Source organism: Colletotrichum scovillei (assembly GCF_011075155.1).
Source record: "Colletotrichum scovillei strain TJNH1 chromosome Unknown Contig00010, whole genome shotgun sequence".
Lineage (NCBI taxonomy): Eukaryota > Fungi > Ascomycota > Sordariomycetes > Glomerellales > Glomerellaceae > Colletotrichum > Colletotrichum scovillei.
This window is the reverse complement of record NW_023336268.1, coordinates 3,051,474-3,065,340: the sequence shown is the minus strand read 5'-3', so window position 1 is coordinate 3,065,340 and position 13,867 is coordinate 3,051,474. Positions and strand designations below refer to the sequence as shown.

The 13,867-nt window shown below is 54.9% G+C and overlaps 4 protein-coding genes across 4 annotated transcripts; all 4 read right to left on the bottom strand.

Moving 5' to 3' along the window:
- Positions 1–494: 494 nt before the first annotated feature.
- HER10_EVM0001792 (glycosyl hydrolase family 16) lies at positions 495–2,583 on the bottom strand. Its single transcript, XM_035471527.1, has 2 exons — positions 1,890–2,583; positions 495–1,829 (listed from the first exon to the last, which is right to left on the bottom strand). The coding sequence occupies exons 1-2, from the start codon at positions 1,975–1,977 to the stop codon at positions 670–672; spliced, it is 1,248 nt and encodes a 415-aa protein (XP_035327633.1). The 5' UTR covers positions 1,978–2,583; the 3' UTR covers positions 495–669.
- Positions 2,584–4,195: 1,612 nt separating this feature from the next.
- On the bottom strand, positions 4,196–4,960 carry HER10_EVM0005916 (uncharacterized protein; the record flags this gene model as incomplete). The annotated part of the gene is made up of 3 exons (XM_035475518.1): positions 4,196–4,447; positions 4,507–4,797; positions 4,859–4,960. 3 exons carry the CDS (start codon positions 4,958–4,960, stop codon positions 4,196–4,198), a joined length of 645 nt encoding a protein of 214 aa, XP_035328039.1.
- A 1,539-nt stretch (positions 4,961–6,499) lies between these two features.
- Positions 6,500–8,876, bottom strand: HER10_EVM0006260 (uncharacterized protein; the record flags this gene model as incomplete). The annotated part of the gene is made up of 6 exons (XM_035475851.1): positions 6,500–6,562; positions 6,695–7,152; positions 7,266–7,325; positions 7,492–7,819; positions 7,874–8,435; positions 8,536–8,876. The coding sequence occupies 6 exons, from the start codon at positions 8,874–8,876 to the stop codon at positions 6,500–6,502; spliced, it is 1,812 nt and encodes a 603-aa protein (XP_035328066.1).
- A 1,664-nt stretch (positions 8,877–10,540) lies between these two features.
- On the bottom strand, positions 10,541–13,373 carry HER10_EVM0010086 (uncharacterized protein). Its single transcript, XM_035479556.1, has 4 exons — positions 12,016–13,373; positions 11,576–11,961; positions 11,227–11,519; positions 10,541–11,169 (listed from the first exon to the last, which is right to left on the bottom strand). Exons 1-4 carry the CDS (start codon positions 12,603–12,605, stop codon positions 10,735–10,737), a joined length of 1,704 nt encoding a protein of 567 aa, XP_035328401.1. The 5' UTR covers positions 12,606–13,373; the 3' UTR covers positions 10,541–10,734.
- Between the last annotated feature and the right edge of the window lie 494 nt (positions 13,374–13,867).

The window sequence follows — 13,867 nt, the reverse complement described above, 5'->3', positions numbered from 1 at the left end:
GGTACTCGCCTACCACGACCCACTCCGCGATAGCCTCACACAACCCACTTTTGGTTCCGGCAAGGTGCTCTAGCCGAGCGTCTATCTAGGTTTGAACTGGCAAGGTATAAGAAGACCCCATCGATCTCCATCTCTACCATCCCGTCTCCAAAGGGTTGAACGTAAGAGTCCTAGACATATAAACGAGTCCAAAGGGGTTCGAAGCCCGAGACGTGTAGGTATAAGCTTCCCCCATGGCCCGAATTTGATTCTCCGGGTTCCAAGATACGTGGAGTAGTTATCGTGACAGCTTTAGAGTATGTACACGTGATTCCCGTTAGTTCACAAGAGATTTTGCTTGATGCTGTCCGACCTTGGGCATAGGTGAAAAAGGTCGTGTAAGTGGCGGGCAGCTGTGCCACGTTGTCCGACATAGAAACATGTAAGTAGCCGACGTCCGCCAAGGTTTTTTCTCCATACATCAGCACGGAGTATAGAAACTGAACGAGAAAGAGTGTAGTCAAAGTGGTATTATTAGTAGAGCAATCTATAAGCAAGCCTGGCTTCCGATGCCAATACGCCCCTGTCCCTTTTCATTATACATAATTACATACATACACGCCCGCCTTCCGAAACATATGCACAGATGGAAGACGCAGGCAAAGCTGACCGATCGTGATTGCGATCCGATTACAGCATCATGGCAGCGAACAAGGCCGCGATACCAGCAACGAAGAAGCTGCTCTTCAGAGTGGACGCAGCAGCGGGCGCCGGTGCGCTTGTTCGAGCGGGAGTGCCGCTAGTTGTGGAGGGAAGAGTTGTCTGGGCGTTGACAGATCCGGTGGGAGATCCAGAGGTAGAGACCAGTCTCGTCAGGGTCGATGACGTGCCGTTAGCATGAGTGGTCGTGGTGTTGGCGGCGACAGTCAAGGACGCGACCGGGGCGCTGGTGGTGGGAGTCTGGACGACGGTGGTGGTGTTCTTAGCACTCTGTGTCGGGGCATCGGACTGCTGGGCCTTGTTCTTGTCGTCCTTGTCGCTGGACTTTTCCGGCTTGGGGCTGGCGACATTGCCGACACTGCCAGGGCTGCCGCTCTTCTCGCCGGCGCCGATGATCTGGATGCTCTGCCACTTGCCGTCGGAGCCCTTGGAATACTCGTACTGCTTGGCACCAGCCTTGTCACCACCAGCGTAGTCCCAGACCTTGAGGGAGCGGTAGTGACCGGCAAAGGGAGCCTGATCCCATTGGGCGAGACCACCAGCCCAGTCGATGGTGCCCTGAGCAGTGCCCTTTCCACCCACCCAGGTTCCGAGCTTCAGCTGCATAGGAGTTTGCGGGTAGTTGCCCTCGGCGGGGGTGGCGGTGCGGTAGACCTTTCCGTCAATGGAGAAGACGATGGACTCCTTGGTCCACTCAATGGTGTAGGTGTGGAAGCTGGTCATTGGGTTGAAGGGGACCTCGTAGTAGCGAGCGCGGGTGTAGTCGTTGACGCCGAGGGCGTAGAAGTTGGTCTGGACGTGGGTCTGGTCGGCGCCAACAAACTCCCAATCGATCTCGTCCAGGGCGTCAGACTGCAGGACAATGCTAGTGACAATGCCGCGACCGGGAGCGGCCTGCAGTTCGACCTCGACCTTGCCGAAGAAGAGGTAGTTCTTTGAGGTGAGGGTCGGGGCGTTGCTCTCCTCGAAGATGGTCATCTCGCAGCCCGTGTCGGCGGAGAATGACAGGACTTTGGGGTTGTACTTGATGCCGCCGTCGACGATGAAGAAGGACTCGAGGTCATTCATGTTCTTGGAGGTGCGGAAGTCATAGCTGGCTTCGCCGCCAAAAGCGGTGTTGGCAGGGCATGCTGAAGGTTATGTTAGCATCGTCATTCACGATTTGGTGTAAGTGAGTGAAGGGAACATACTGTCGCCCTTGACGGGGTTGCAAGCGGAAAAGGTCTGGGCAGAAGCCAGGCCAGCAGCGGCCAGGGTCAGAGCTGCGTAGCGCATCATCTTGAGTTGCGATTATGGAAGAGATGTGAGAAGGAGGAGGAGGGCGATGGCGAGGGTGAGGCTGTGAGTGATTGTCGTTGAAGTCAAACTTGCTGCAGAAAAAGAGCGGGAGCAAGGGTAGATATCGACGTTGAGAAGTAAGGTAAGGTTGAGGTAACACAAGACGAGTAAACAACCACGGACGGTGATCCGAGGAAGATGTCCCAAATATAGAAATTAGGGAAAGGCTAGAGGGATGGAAGAAAGAAACTAGCGCACTGGGCAAGTGGGAGGCCAAGGAAGCAGAAAATGGTGAAAGGACGGCACCGGACGCTGTGTCTCTAAGTTTAGGTCGAAGCCGCCGCTTGGGAAACAGTAAACGGGAGGCTGGCGGATTCTAGGCGACCGAAAGTGAAGAAAGTGAATCACGAATGTACAAAGTACCCTGATGTGGGGTGTAAGTGTAAGTGGAAGTGGGTGAGGATGAACACGAGCAGAGATGAAAGCAGGCGGGCAACGGTGAAGCCGGGCACCGAGGAGAGAGACATTTCCCACCTCACCTCAGTCATTGGGAGAAGTAAGACCACTGGGCCATAGAGTTACAGTCAGGTACTTCCAGGTTTACAACCAAGACAGAGACGAGAGAGGCTGTGTTTCTTTCCTGCTGCATTAGGGCCAGTAAGCGTGGGATGACACGAAGAATCGCTGCTTAGTCTGCTTCCATTTCTGGGCGCCTTCCTTTTCGTTTGAACGAATCCGCGCTTGCCAGGCGCACCGCCTTCCTCACCTATTGGTCATTTAGCGGGAAAGAGTGCAACAGATGGGAGGCTGGGGACCTTCCTAGTGATGAGCTAATGCAGGGTCCAAGTACCTTGACTGCGAAAGATGCGTGGAGAGATACATGCAGTGGTGTGCACCCTCGTCTTCTCCCCAGCCAGCTGGTTTGGCTTCCATGAGGGACCCTCAGTGGCTGCCGCAAGCGGGGACTTTAACATCGATTACCTCAGCTTCCTCCCTCTTTCCCATCTTTGCACCTCCCTTCAGTCAGTGAACCTGCCCAGAGTCGAGACGGACACGGAGTACGTACCGCGTTCTTGCCGTTCAGCTCGTGTCCGGTCGCGCCGTTGCTGCCATGCCAAACCCTCTGCATCCAGCTGGGTTCCTGCCCATCTCGTGTTTGAATCATCAGATGGGCGCCGTTTCCGTCCCAAATCACCCTCGTCATGTTGTTTCCTCTCCAGCACAACTCTAAAATCTCCCAACCTCTTCATTCCTCGCAAACCACATCACCGGTTCATCTCCTGACAGCTTCGATCTGCCAGTGGTGCGCCCATGACGCCGTCGCCACTCGACTGCAGACGTCCATCACCCCTACAACATCCACAATGTCCCATTCCCAGCCCTCGCTCAATATCTTTCCCCCGTCAACAATGTCTTACGCTTAAACCGACATGGAAGTCTGAAGATGATCTTTACCCACGCACACAGACCCTCTCGGCAATCTTGAGCGCAAGCAAGCGAGGTCACTTCAATTTCCAGTCGAGTAGCCACATTTGCAAGCAGCCACACAGCCCTGGATCTCAGGGGATTGTGGCCATCTACGCCAGCCGAGGCGCCAAGATGTTTGGTCGTCTCGTATCTTGGGAATAGGATGCGTCCGTTCGAGTTGCAACATCAAAATTGCCTCGCGCATATGCTACAGGCGTCAAGTCAGTAGAACAACGACCGATTGCATCAAAGTCCCCAAAGGTGATTCACTTGGCTTCTCCGGCTCATCCTTGTTCATTGTGTTTAATCTGCTTTTTGCATTTCTTTTGGATGTTCCGTCCTAGCGGGACTAAAGACCAACTAACATAGAGCAGCCTGCATCTTTTGTCCCCCTTTGCACGGCCTGAGAAAACACATTCTGCAACAATGGACTTGTCCCGTCGCCCCTTGCATCAATCTGGTCAATCCATCATAAGTCGTCTCGTAATTGGCGCCAAGCGAACCTGTCCCTCGACCATCCACCAGCACATCCTCTGCGTCTTTGTGTGTCCATGCCCTCCCGACGGTCTCGAATCAATGCGGTCCCCTTGGGAAGAAAATTTGGAATGGTGAGAAGTGAAAATTGTATAGACAAAACACCCAATCGTGTCCTAGTTGCTGACGATCATCAGATCCGAAACAGAAACACTTGGACACGACACGCTAAAGAAATCCAATCGCTCTCGTCAACATCATCCGAACCTTGCTCCGCTTAGCAGGTGTTGAGCATGGAGGTGAGGGCGGTCTTCTCGGCAGAGGTGACGGTGAGGGCCCAGTAGCTCTTGACCGCGACCCAGGAGCGGGCGTAGGTGCAGTAGAAGCTGGTCAGAGGGGGCTTCCAGGAGTCGGGGCTCTTGTCGCTCTTGGACTGGTTGACCTCATCCGTGACAGCCCACAGCTGGGGGCGGGTGAGATCGTTGGCAAACGACTCACGCTTGGCAGTGGTCCATGATGCGGCACCAGACTGTCGTCCCATGTTAGCATGCACCTTTAATTCCAGTATTGCGCACAGAGCAGACTTACGATCCAAGCGTTCTTCAAGGGGACCATGTGGTCAATGTCAACATCGCTAGCGGCGGTCCAGGTGGCACCGTCGTAAGGGCTCTTCCAGGTACCGCTGGTCGCGGAGCAGGCAGAGTTGACAACAACGTTGGTGCCATCACGCTGAAGCACAGTCTCGCGGGTGTTGCAGGTGCCGGAGATGGTGTCCCAGGTGGGGAACAGGTCACGGTCGTAGGTGCCGGTGTTGGTCCAGGCGGCAACGGTCAGAGCAGCGAGCTGGGTCTTGGCCGAAGCGGCAGTGGGGATGCCAGGCTGTATGCAACATGTCAGAAACGGCTTCGGCAACGGCCAGCCACGAAGAACTCGGACTTACGGGAGTGGGCATCGGCAGAGGCTCGGCGACGGGGTTCGGGGCCGGGACGGGAGAGGCGACGGCCGCGCCGGCGATCATGAACAAAGCAGCAGTGACCTTCATGGTGACGGTGGCGAAAGGGCGGATAGATGAGACCGGGTGAGAAGACAAGACTGGGATGGAGGCTGGAGTGATGTGGTGAACGGGTGGCTTGGCACTGACGATGAAGCAGAAACAACAAACTGAGAGCGGGAGATCTGCCGTGATTTATATCCTCCGTCGACGTCCTTGCGGTTTATCTCGTTTGTCGTCAAAAGGACTCCCTCCTCGGCGGGTCGCGAGAGTTCCCAAGTCTGCGTTTCCCTCGCTTGTACAACGTCGAACCCCACCTTCATGTCGTTTGCAGCTCCGTCGAGCCAGTCACCACGCCGTCCGACCCCACGATTGTCTACCTGATGTCTTAATCTCCAGCCTGACCCTCCAGGAACCCGCCGACGATGCGGCATTGAGTCGATGAAACGGCGCGCTGTTCTGAAAAGGGGCACTCTGTCCGGCCACAGTACGACCCAAAGCGACCGTCTCATAGGGCTTTCGCAGGGGGGACCACAGGGTTCTGTGGGCGAGCTGACAGCTCCGTGTGCCTTTATCTCTCGTGTTATTGGCGGGGTAATCTAAACCTTTGGTCAACTTCCCAGTCTCTGAGTGCCGATGCACGGCGCGCTACGGCTCCCGCTCTCTCGTCAACCTTAAGCCTGGTCCGTCCCAAGTTTCCCAACCTTAACGCCAAGCTCACGAGAGTCGAGGACCAGCCACTCACGTCTCCCGGCACCGGCACGTTATCTTATCGGTCCCTGTCAATCACCTGCGAAAAGCGACATGGCTTGGCTGCGAAATCCTGGTCGTTCTGTCAATCTGTCTTCCATCTTGGTCCTGTCCGCTGCACGTCAACCCCTCCATGTCCCGGCTCCTTCAACAATAGCGCACGGGGTCTTTCACGAACCTTCCTGATTGGGGGCCAGCTGCCGATGATGCGTGGTCAAGACTTCATGAGGAAGCCTGCCCTTGGAGGTGACGCTCGTGATAGCAACCTCTCAGGGTCTCGAGAATCGAAACGAGGCAACCCACGGGCTGCAGGCTCACAGACGTGCAGCACACAAACAACGAAGCCTAATGTCTCACGCCAGACGAATAGAGGCAGGTCGACGGGAGGGTAGATCCGGATCACCACTCGACACCGCAACGCCGCAAACCTGGAGAAGCCATCTCGACCGCTGGTTGGATTACATTTACGACAGCCAAGCAGGCCTGCGCAAGCGCTGATAGCGATCGTCATCCCAAAGCGGTGTACAACATGGGCTCGGATTCGCTGCTTGGCCATTAAACATAGTTTCCCGCCATACCTCGAAGTAGCGTTGCCCGTCCCCATAGGCTGGCGTTCTCAAAATCCCATTACTCGTGCGAGGCGGACCTCCCCAGGATGGCAAGACGCAGAAGAGCCCACATCCCGACCTCCGATCGGACCTTGCATCTGAATAAGCTTAAGCGGCCCCGAGTTGCAACTTCACACACACGCCACTCATTATCATGGAGAATATCTCGGCCGACTACTATCCACCGCCTAGCCTCTGTGTCTTATCGACAACCAGACTGTTTGATTGTCTCTCAGAAGTCAAATCCGTCTTCGCCCATACCTGTACATCCGGCCTTTCCGCCAAACCAGGCACTCTGTCGCCGCCACTCGGATATCAGTCAAGATTCTGGGCAACTTCAAGCCTCGGCAGCGATAAGAAGATTGCAGGGGAGGGAGATATCCCGCGGAACGTAATAAGCTTGACCAAACGAAGAAGGACCACTCACCCCGACACACCCTGCCGAGCACATGCCCAGCAGCTCGGAGCCGCAACCAGTAGCTCCTCCACACGTTCCCGTTGCGCAGCTGCCTACAGCTCCGGGGCCCATGTTCGCGAGGCCTGGCCCAGCGGGATACATGGCGCTCGTCGTCACGGCGGCCAAGACCGATGCCCAAGGTCCGTCCACGGCGATATCTTTCCCCCAGAATGACATCTTATCTTCACCGCGAGGTCCCATGCGCTTGCCAGAGTCCACCTTGAAAGTCTCGCTTGCCCTCTTGCGCGCCTTGGAATGCGTTTCTTCCAGTCTATTCCTGAACTCAGAACGCAACGGACGTGTCGCTGTCCGCTGCGCTGTCGTCTCGTTGGTGTGCACCGCCGGATGCGACGAGACATGCGCAGACTCGGCGGCTGGCGGCATGGGCACATTGTTGGCCTTGGAGGCTGCATGCCATGTTTCGAGAACTAAGGTACATGTACGCTCAGCAGGGGGTTGGTAAGTAAGTGTGGCTGATTCTAAAAGTAACACAGGCACACATGGGGGCGCGGGGAAGTGTAGTGGTTGCAAGATGCCTTACGCTTTTCCTCCTTGCCTATTCCGAACATCTTGGTCGTGGGCAAGGCCATCACCCTGACGGCTATAGATAACACATCTGCAGTCAGTAATCACGACCAATTTCATTGTAGCTATCACCATCGGAGTGCGCCGAGCAGCGAGACCATGCGATATCACGACATCCGGCTCGGGCTGGAGAGATCAAGATGACAGTGCTCTGGGGTGGTGGTACTGATAGGGACACTCACTTTCGCAGTACCAGCATTTGCACTGCGAGTAGATCTCGCCGTACTTTTCCTGGTACGTCTTACTTGTCCACTCAAAAGCTGTGCTTAGTCGATCCTCGTCAACTTTGTCATTGTGATCTACAAAGGCCCCCGTCTTTGCGAGTGTGAAGACGAAATAGGACTGAGGAGAGAGCTGGTGCGTGTGCCACGCGAGGTCGACGTCGAGTGTCGGGACGGCAACTTTGTCCTCTGTAGACGAGGCAATAGCGATGATCTCGACGAATCGGTCGTACTTTTCTAAAAGTCCTGTCATGATGTCTCGCGCTGTAGGAAAGTGCAACCAGTTGAGCTGCCAAGATCAGTCACCTGGCCAGCACAGTATGTGAAGAGAGGAAACCCTCACCTTGCACATCTTTTCAGTAAAGGTTGCTTGGCGCATCACACATCCTGGGAGGTCAATGGAGAAAGGCGACGAGTTCTCCCAGTAACGCGACATCATCTTTCTCGTCTGCCGTTTAGCGTCTAGACTTAGACGGAAGGCCGTCACATTTTCTTGGCCCGGCCGGCTCATCACCTCACGTAAGTTCTTGGGGTCTGCAAATTTGCCGGTGAAGCTCTCTTCCATGATATCTCGCACGGCCATCATGCTTGGAGCAGTTTTGCTTCCCGGCTTGAACATCTCGAGGATGTGTCTCGAGAGCCCACGACGGGCCAGGCGGGTGGGGAAGAGCCGGTCTGGGCATTCGCCTGATGTATCGTCTGAGCCGTATTGTAAAGGTTTCGGCAGACCTGTGCCGAGGTCGAGGATTGTTCCCGGCATGGCGTGGTTGGATCGTATCGAAGCCTGAATGTCGTCGCGAAATTTTGCTGCCCGGAGAGATTCGTGGGTCATCAGGAGTCCGCACGAGGGGCATGCGTGCGCTAAGCGACCGTCGGCGAGGCCTTGGCCTACGATGTCGAGTTGTCTTTGGAAGTATTGTCAGATCTCTGGAACCCATGATAGCGGGATGCTAATGCTACAAGGTAGACAAGTCTGGAGTGGATTGTTGAGAGGGATGAACTCACTTTGCACCCGAATAATCTCGCGACAGTCCACATGTCGTCCATGGAACGGAGAACAGGGTAGAACACGCCGGGCATGGAACATCTTTGGCGTCAGGATCGTCTTCGTTGTACCAGGCGAGGTTCGTGTTCGCTTCCCAATGTGCTTTACACACGTCCGAGACGACGTATTCAAAACTTGCACTGGTGATGGCGGCGTTGATGATGGACCAAGGGATTCCTGCTGCCCAGAGGGAGCTGTGACCGTAGCGGAGGCAGTCCTTTGAGAGTGTCAGTATTTGGACGATGATTGCGATAGCGACAAGGGGTCTATAGACCTCGAGGTAGAGTCTCGGGTTGAGCATATGTGCGTGCCATACGAGCAGCACATCTAGAGGCGGCAACATCTCCTCGCGCCAGACCATCGGCTTCGAGTCGGGGAACCCTTCATACCGGGCCCGGCTCCGATGCCGTCTACTTTTCCCAGTCTCAGGCTCGGCTTCGTATTGGCCCTTGCCTTGACGCTCGGCTAGATCTCCTCCATTAGACGAGGATGACGACTGACTAGGTTCGGACCCGATGACGAGCATGTCGCTCTCGAGGAGCATGTCTGGGCCGAAACTCCGCCACCATGCTGCGTAGCGGTCTACCGCTCGGCCGAGGTAGATTGCCCACCTCTTTTCGCGGAGTCTGATTAAGATGTCTAGTTCGAGGTCATGTCCGACCTCGGTGTCCGGACCTATTGGTGCTTTCTTGCCGGTCTTGTGATTGTGATTGTCGCTGTTCTTGCCGCTGCCATCAACATTGGGTGTTTCTCTGTGCTTCATGGGAGTGGTGGTATCGGCCCGCGCATCCCAAATATCCCACAGACCATCACGGTACCCCGTTTCCGTCTTGAGGCGGTTGAAGGCTGTTAAGAGGCGAAGGTGCGCTAGACATGCGTCTTGGGTCGGGAAGGATGATGGAGGCGGGGTTTCAGGTGGGAGGACGAGGTTGAGGCCCGCGGCGATGCCGGCTGGGGCGGAGGGGTCCGGGTCGGAGGGATCGGTACCGTGGGACAAGGGAGGGGCCGAGGCGGCAGGTAAAGCGGATCCCGGGCTTGCGGTGACTTCGGATGCGGAAACGGGTGTGGAGCCTAGGCCGTCTTCCGGAGGCGGCGGAGGAGCCGGTTTGCTCTTTCCCTTTCTCTTCCACATTCCGCAATGATAGTACTTCCCCTTGCCTTACGCGGGTTTATTGATTCGAGTCAGATGAGTCGGTCCGGTAGACGTGAGCCTGCTGATTGCTGCGATGTGAAAACTTTCATACGTGGCTGTGATTGACCGTGTCGATGAGAGGTATCGAGGGACGGGAAAGCGGTGTGCGTTTCTTAACCCGCGGATCGTCGGTCCCCTGCCCGGGCGCTAAAGTCTTGCTTTCCTTGCGAATAGGCAGTTGCGAATGTCAAAGTAGATGTTGCGACGCGTCGCTCGTTGTGGTCAGGCGTGCCTTGCGTACCTCCAGGTAGGTTTTGCGAAAGTGGTGAGTGAGATTCAGTGAGGGTAGAAGCGATCGAGATTCTCCCGCTGCGAGATCCAATTGACGTCGAAGTCTCACCGAGATGTCCCAGACGCTGTGTACGCAGTACGAGGAGAATCGGATTGCGATGATGAATTGGAGTAGTTTATGAAATATCCATGATTCATCTCCAGAGCGTACATGCATGTTCTATGGTCGATCAATGATAAAGCGCCGTTCGGTCGAACCTCGATAGGTGTGTGTGGTGTGTCGTTTGGTGTGTTGGCTCCAATGACGAGCAGTGGTTGGCTGTGCATCGGACCCCGCAGGTGGGATTTGTCGCGGGGGAGGATGCCAGTCCGGAAGGATTCGAAAGTTTGCAGCATGGTGACGTTGGAAGCGGATTCTATTTGCCGTGTGTATGTATGAGCTAGAGCGAGTGGTGAACGGTCGGAATGCTTGGCGACGAGGCGTTGTCTTTAACCTATGAAGGTCACGTTAGAGGATGGAACATGCAATTAAGATATTCTTGGTTGTATTGAATTGATTTTGGTATATTGCAGTAAACGTCATAATGTGAGCGGTATACTCCGCTTCCAATGCCTCAACGCCGTGCCATGCAAATTCATTAGATGTAAAGATTAGATCCACCGGCCCTTCATCTTCGCCAACCGTGTTATAGTCGTATCGTGATCGACCTGGTTGGGAATCATAGTCCTCCTCGCATTAGACTCTCTCCTGGTGAGAGGTCCCATCGACGGCGCTCTTGGGCTGCAGGCCTTCTCCCTTCTCACTCTGCACGCCACCGTCGCTGACGCTGGCATCAAGGTCTGTTCCAGCCTTCTGGCGGATGCGGTGCATCTCCTCAGCAGAGGGAGGTACCCATTGGGTGCTCTTCCACGGCTTGACGCCCTCCAAGTACATGGTGTCAATTTCCTCCAAAGTGCGTCCCTGACCCTCGATAACGAAGAAGTAGACAACGAAGCCAGCAACGAGGTTGCATCCGGCAAAGACGTAACCATATCGGAAGTCAATGGCGCCAGTGATGAAGGGAGAGAAGAAGCCGATGAAGAAGTTCCAGATCCAGTTGCTGGCGGTGGAGAGCGACATGGCCTTGGCGCGGTATCTCGAGGGGAAGAGTTCGGCTTGGATGGTCCAGATCTTGAAGAAGTTAGTACACGATTGAGGAGAGAATGGTGCGGACGCTTGACGACTTACCATAGGTCCCCAGGTGGTAGCAAAGCCCAAAATGAAGAGGGAAGCGAAAACGATGAGCACGATGCCGGGGCCGACAGTGTTTTGAGGGTTCTCGCGATCCAAGCTGAAGTGACCGACGGAGGCAAAGATCAAGAAGCAGATAAACATCCAGCCGGAGCCGACCATCAGAGACTTGCGTCTACCGTAGTGTTCAACAATGTAGAGACCAATGAAGGTGGTTCCAAAGTTGATGGCGTTCAGAATAATCTGCGTGATGAACGAGTTGATGTTGACAGACGAGAAGATGGTGGTTCCTGGAGGCGAATTAGAACCCAGTACTCTGGAAATGGTGTGAGCTAAGAGGGCTTACCGTAGTAAAAGAAGTAATTGGCACCGGTTAGTTGCTGGAGCATTTGCAGTCCACAACCCAAGGCAATACGCTGAGCCATCTTTGGAGCTTTGAACATGCCAGAGAACTCCTGGACAGCATTGCCCTTGATCTGCGATTCGGCTCGAAGCTTGCTCTCAATCTCCTCGAGTTGGATGTGGATGCTGTAGTGGTTCTCTGGAGCGCCGTAAACTCGGCAAAGGGTGTTCTTGGCACGCTCAATGTTGCCCATGCGGTAGTCATAACGGGGAGTTTCGGGGAAGGCAAGAATGCCAACGCCGAGGATGATGGTCCAGAGCCAACCAAGACCAATGACAATGCGCCAGGAGCCTGAACTAGTTTCGAGATGCGTGACAGTTCCGTAGTTGCTATATCTCTGTTAGTTGTCTCTATTAAGAATACTACGGTGGATGAGCAGTTACAAGCATGCGGCGAGGAAAATGCCGAGGGTGATGAAAAGCTGGTAGGCGCAAACGAGGGCACCGCGAATCCATGGCGGCGCGGTCTCGGCCTGGAACATGGGAACAATGAGACTGAGAGCACCGACACCGAAACCAGCGACCAAGCGGCCAACCATGATTTGCTCCCATGCTCTTTCAGCGGCAATTTGGATGACGAAACCGATGGAAGTGATGAGGCACCAGAAGGAGATGGAGTACCGGCGACCAAACTTGTCGGCGATGGGGGCAGCGCATAAGGCACCGATCAGGGTGCCGATGGAGAGGAGACCGACGATCAGACCGGAGCGGACGTTGCTGAACTTAATGGAGCCGTCGGCCTTGTGCTCGCCGAAGCGGTCGAGGAAGTCGGGCATCTCCAGAAATCCGGAGATCTGACCCGTGTCATAGCCGAAGACCATGCCACCCATGGAGATGAGGATACCCATGGCCCATGACCGCCCCGAGATGCGCTTCAGCGGGGAGTAGTCGAGGTGGGCGAGGTCCTGACGGGCATCGCTTGCCTTCTCAGAGGCAGGATTGTATTTGTCGAACTCAATCGTCGAGAACCCCATGTTGGGCGACGATTTGTGTATTGTTGTTGGTAGTGATGTTTGGTGAAGTTGATGGAGAGATGTGCCAATGATGGTGTTCGTCCGAGACAGAAAGAGGTGTGTGTGAGGAGGACATGGCGGGCAGCATTATATGAATGTTTCGTCGATCGACAGACGAGACGAGGATTGAGAGCCGCTCGCAAGCGCAGTACGCTTATGCTGCTGAATGGGTGGGCAGAGTTGGGGGCGTCCAGTCTCAGTGGGCTAGGGGCGTGACGTCAAGAGAGGACCGAGGCCTTGGAGTCAGTCAATGTGCGAGAGAGACCACACTCCAAAGACTGCAGAGAGCGTGCCCGATGACTTGGGATGGACGGCGGTGCCACCGTATGCCACCGAGGTGTTGCCGTCCGGGGCCCGGGGTCTCCAGGTTGAAGGAATCGGCCCGTTCCCCATCTTTTCTGGTGTCAGGCAGAGAGAAGAGACTTCAGAGACGAGAAGGAAGCCGAGAGGACGAAGATGGAGATTCGGCGGATGTCATTGGGTGTGTGTGGGCGAACTATGGAGGCCTGGTCCAGTACTTCTGCGTAGTGTCAGTGTACACCAGATTACCAATGCGGCTCTGGGGATGATCATTATTGGATTCTTGGGAATTGTGGAAACAGGCCAGGAAAACCAGTGACAGTGTTGGTCGGGGATAACATGGTCTGTCGATTGTTCCCTGGCACAGCGTGGAAGAAAATCGTGAGATTGAGCAACGGCTGGATGACGTTGGTGGACGAAGTGCGTTTTGTGGGAAAACCAGGGGGGCGTGAGATGATGTAAAGATGCCGGATCCGCCCAAGGCCGTTTTACCATGCAAAGTATCTTTAGCGCATAAACTTGGTGTACGGTACCAAAGAAAGCCGTTTTTGTACAAGTATCGGTACCGGTACACTAAGGTAAGAGAAGGTAAGTAAGGTGCAGGGTGTGCCGGAGGAACCGGGGCCGGGGTACACTACACGAGCGGGTGGTCAAATTCTCTGGCGATTCTTTCACGGCACATTCGGATTGCAGACTTGGGATTTGAGAAGTGAGCAACTTTGTATTTGATAAACTGCGGATGAACATATGGTTAACGACAGACTTCTTCTAGATGGGGCTTAGTGGAATGTCGTGGTGAGGTGAGCAACTCACAACACGCAATACACGTGACTGTTCTCTTCTACCCGAAAGTTCCTTCTCATCCAATTGAAGTACCCAGTACACAAGTAGAAAGAGGGGCGATGAAATGAGGCCATCGTGAT

Excerpts from the sequence above, each read along its gene's own strand:
- HER10_EVM0001792 (XM_035471527.1), bottom strand. The coding sequence starts at position 1,977 with ATGATGCGCTACGCAGCTCTGACCCTGGCCGCTGCTGGCCTGGCTTCT. Across the intron at positions 1,830-1,889 it reads CAACCCCGTCAAGGGCGACA|CATGCCCTGCCAACACCGCT; the intron begins GTATGTTCCCTT and ends CATAACCTTCAG.
- HER10_EVM0010086 (XM_035479556.1), bottom strand. The coding sequence starts at position 12,605 with ATGGGGTTCTCGACGATTGAGTTCGACAAATACAATCCTGCCTCTGAG. Across the intron at positions 11,520-11,575 it reads CAATTACTTCTTTTACTACG|GAACCACCATCTTCTCGTCT; the intron begins GTAAGCCCTCTT and ends ATTCGCCTCCAG. Across the intron at positions 11,170-11,226 it reads CTACCACCTGGGGACCTATG|ATCTGGACCATCCAAGCCGA; the intron begins GTAAGTCGTCAA and ends AACTTCTTCAAG.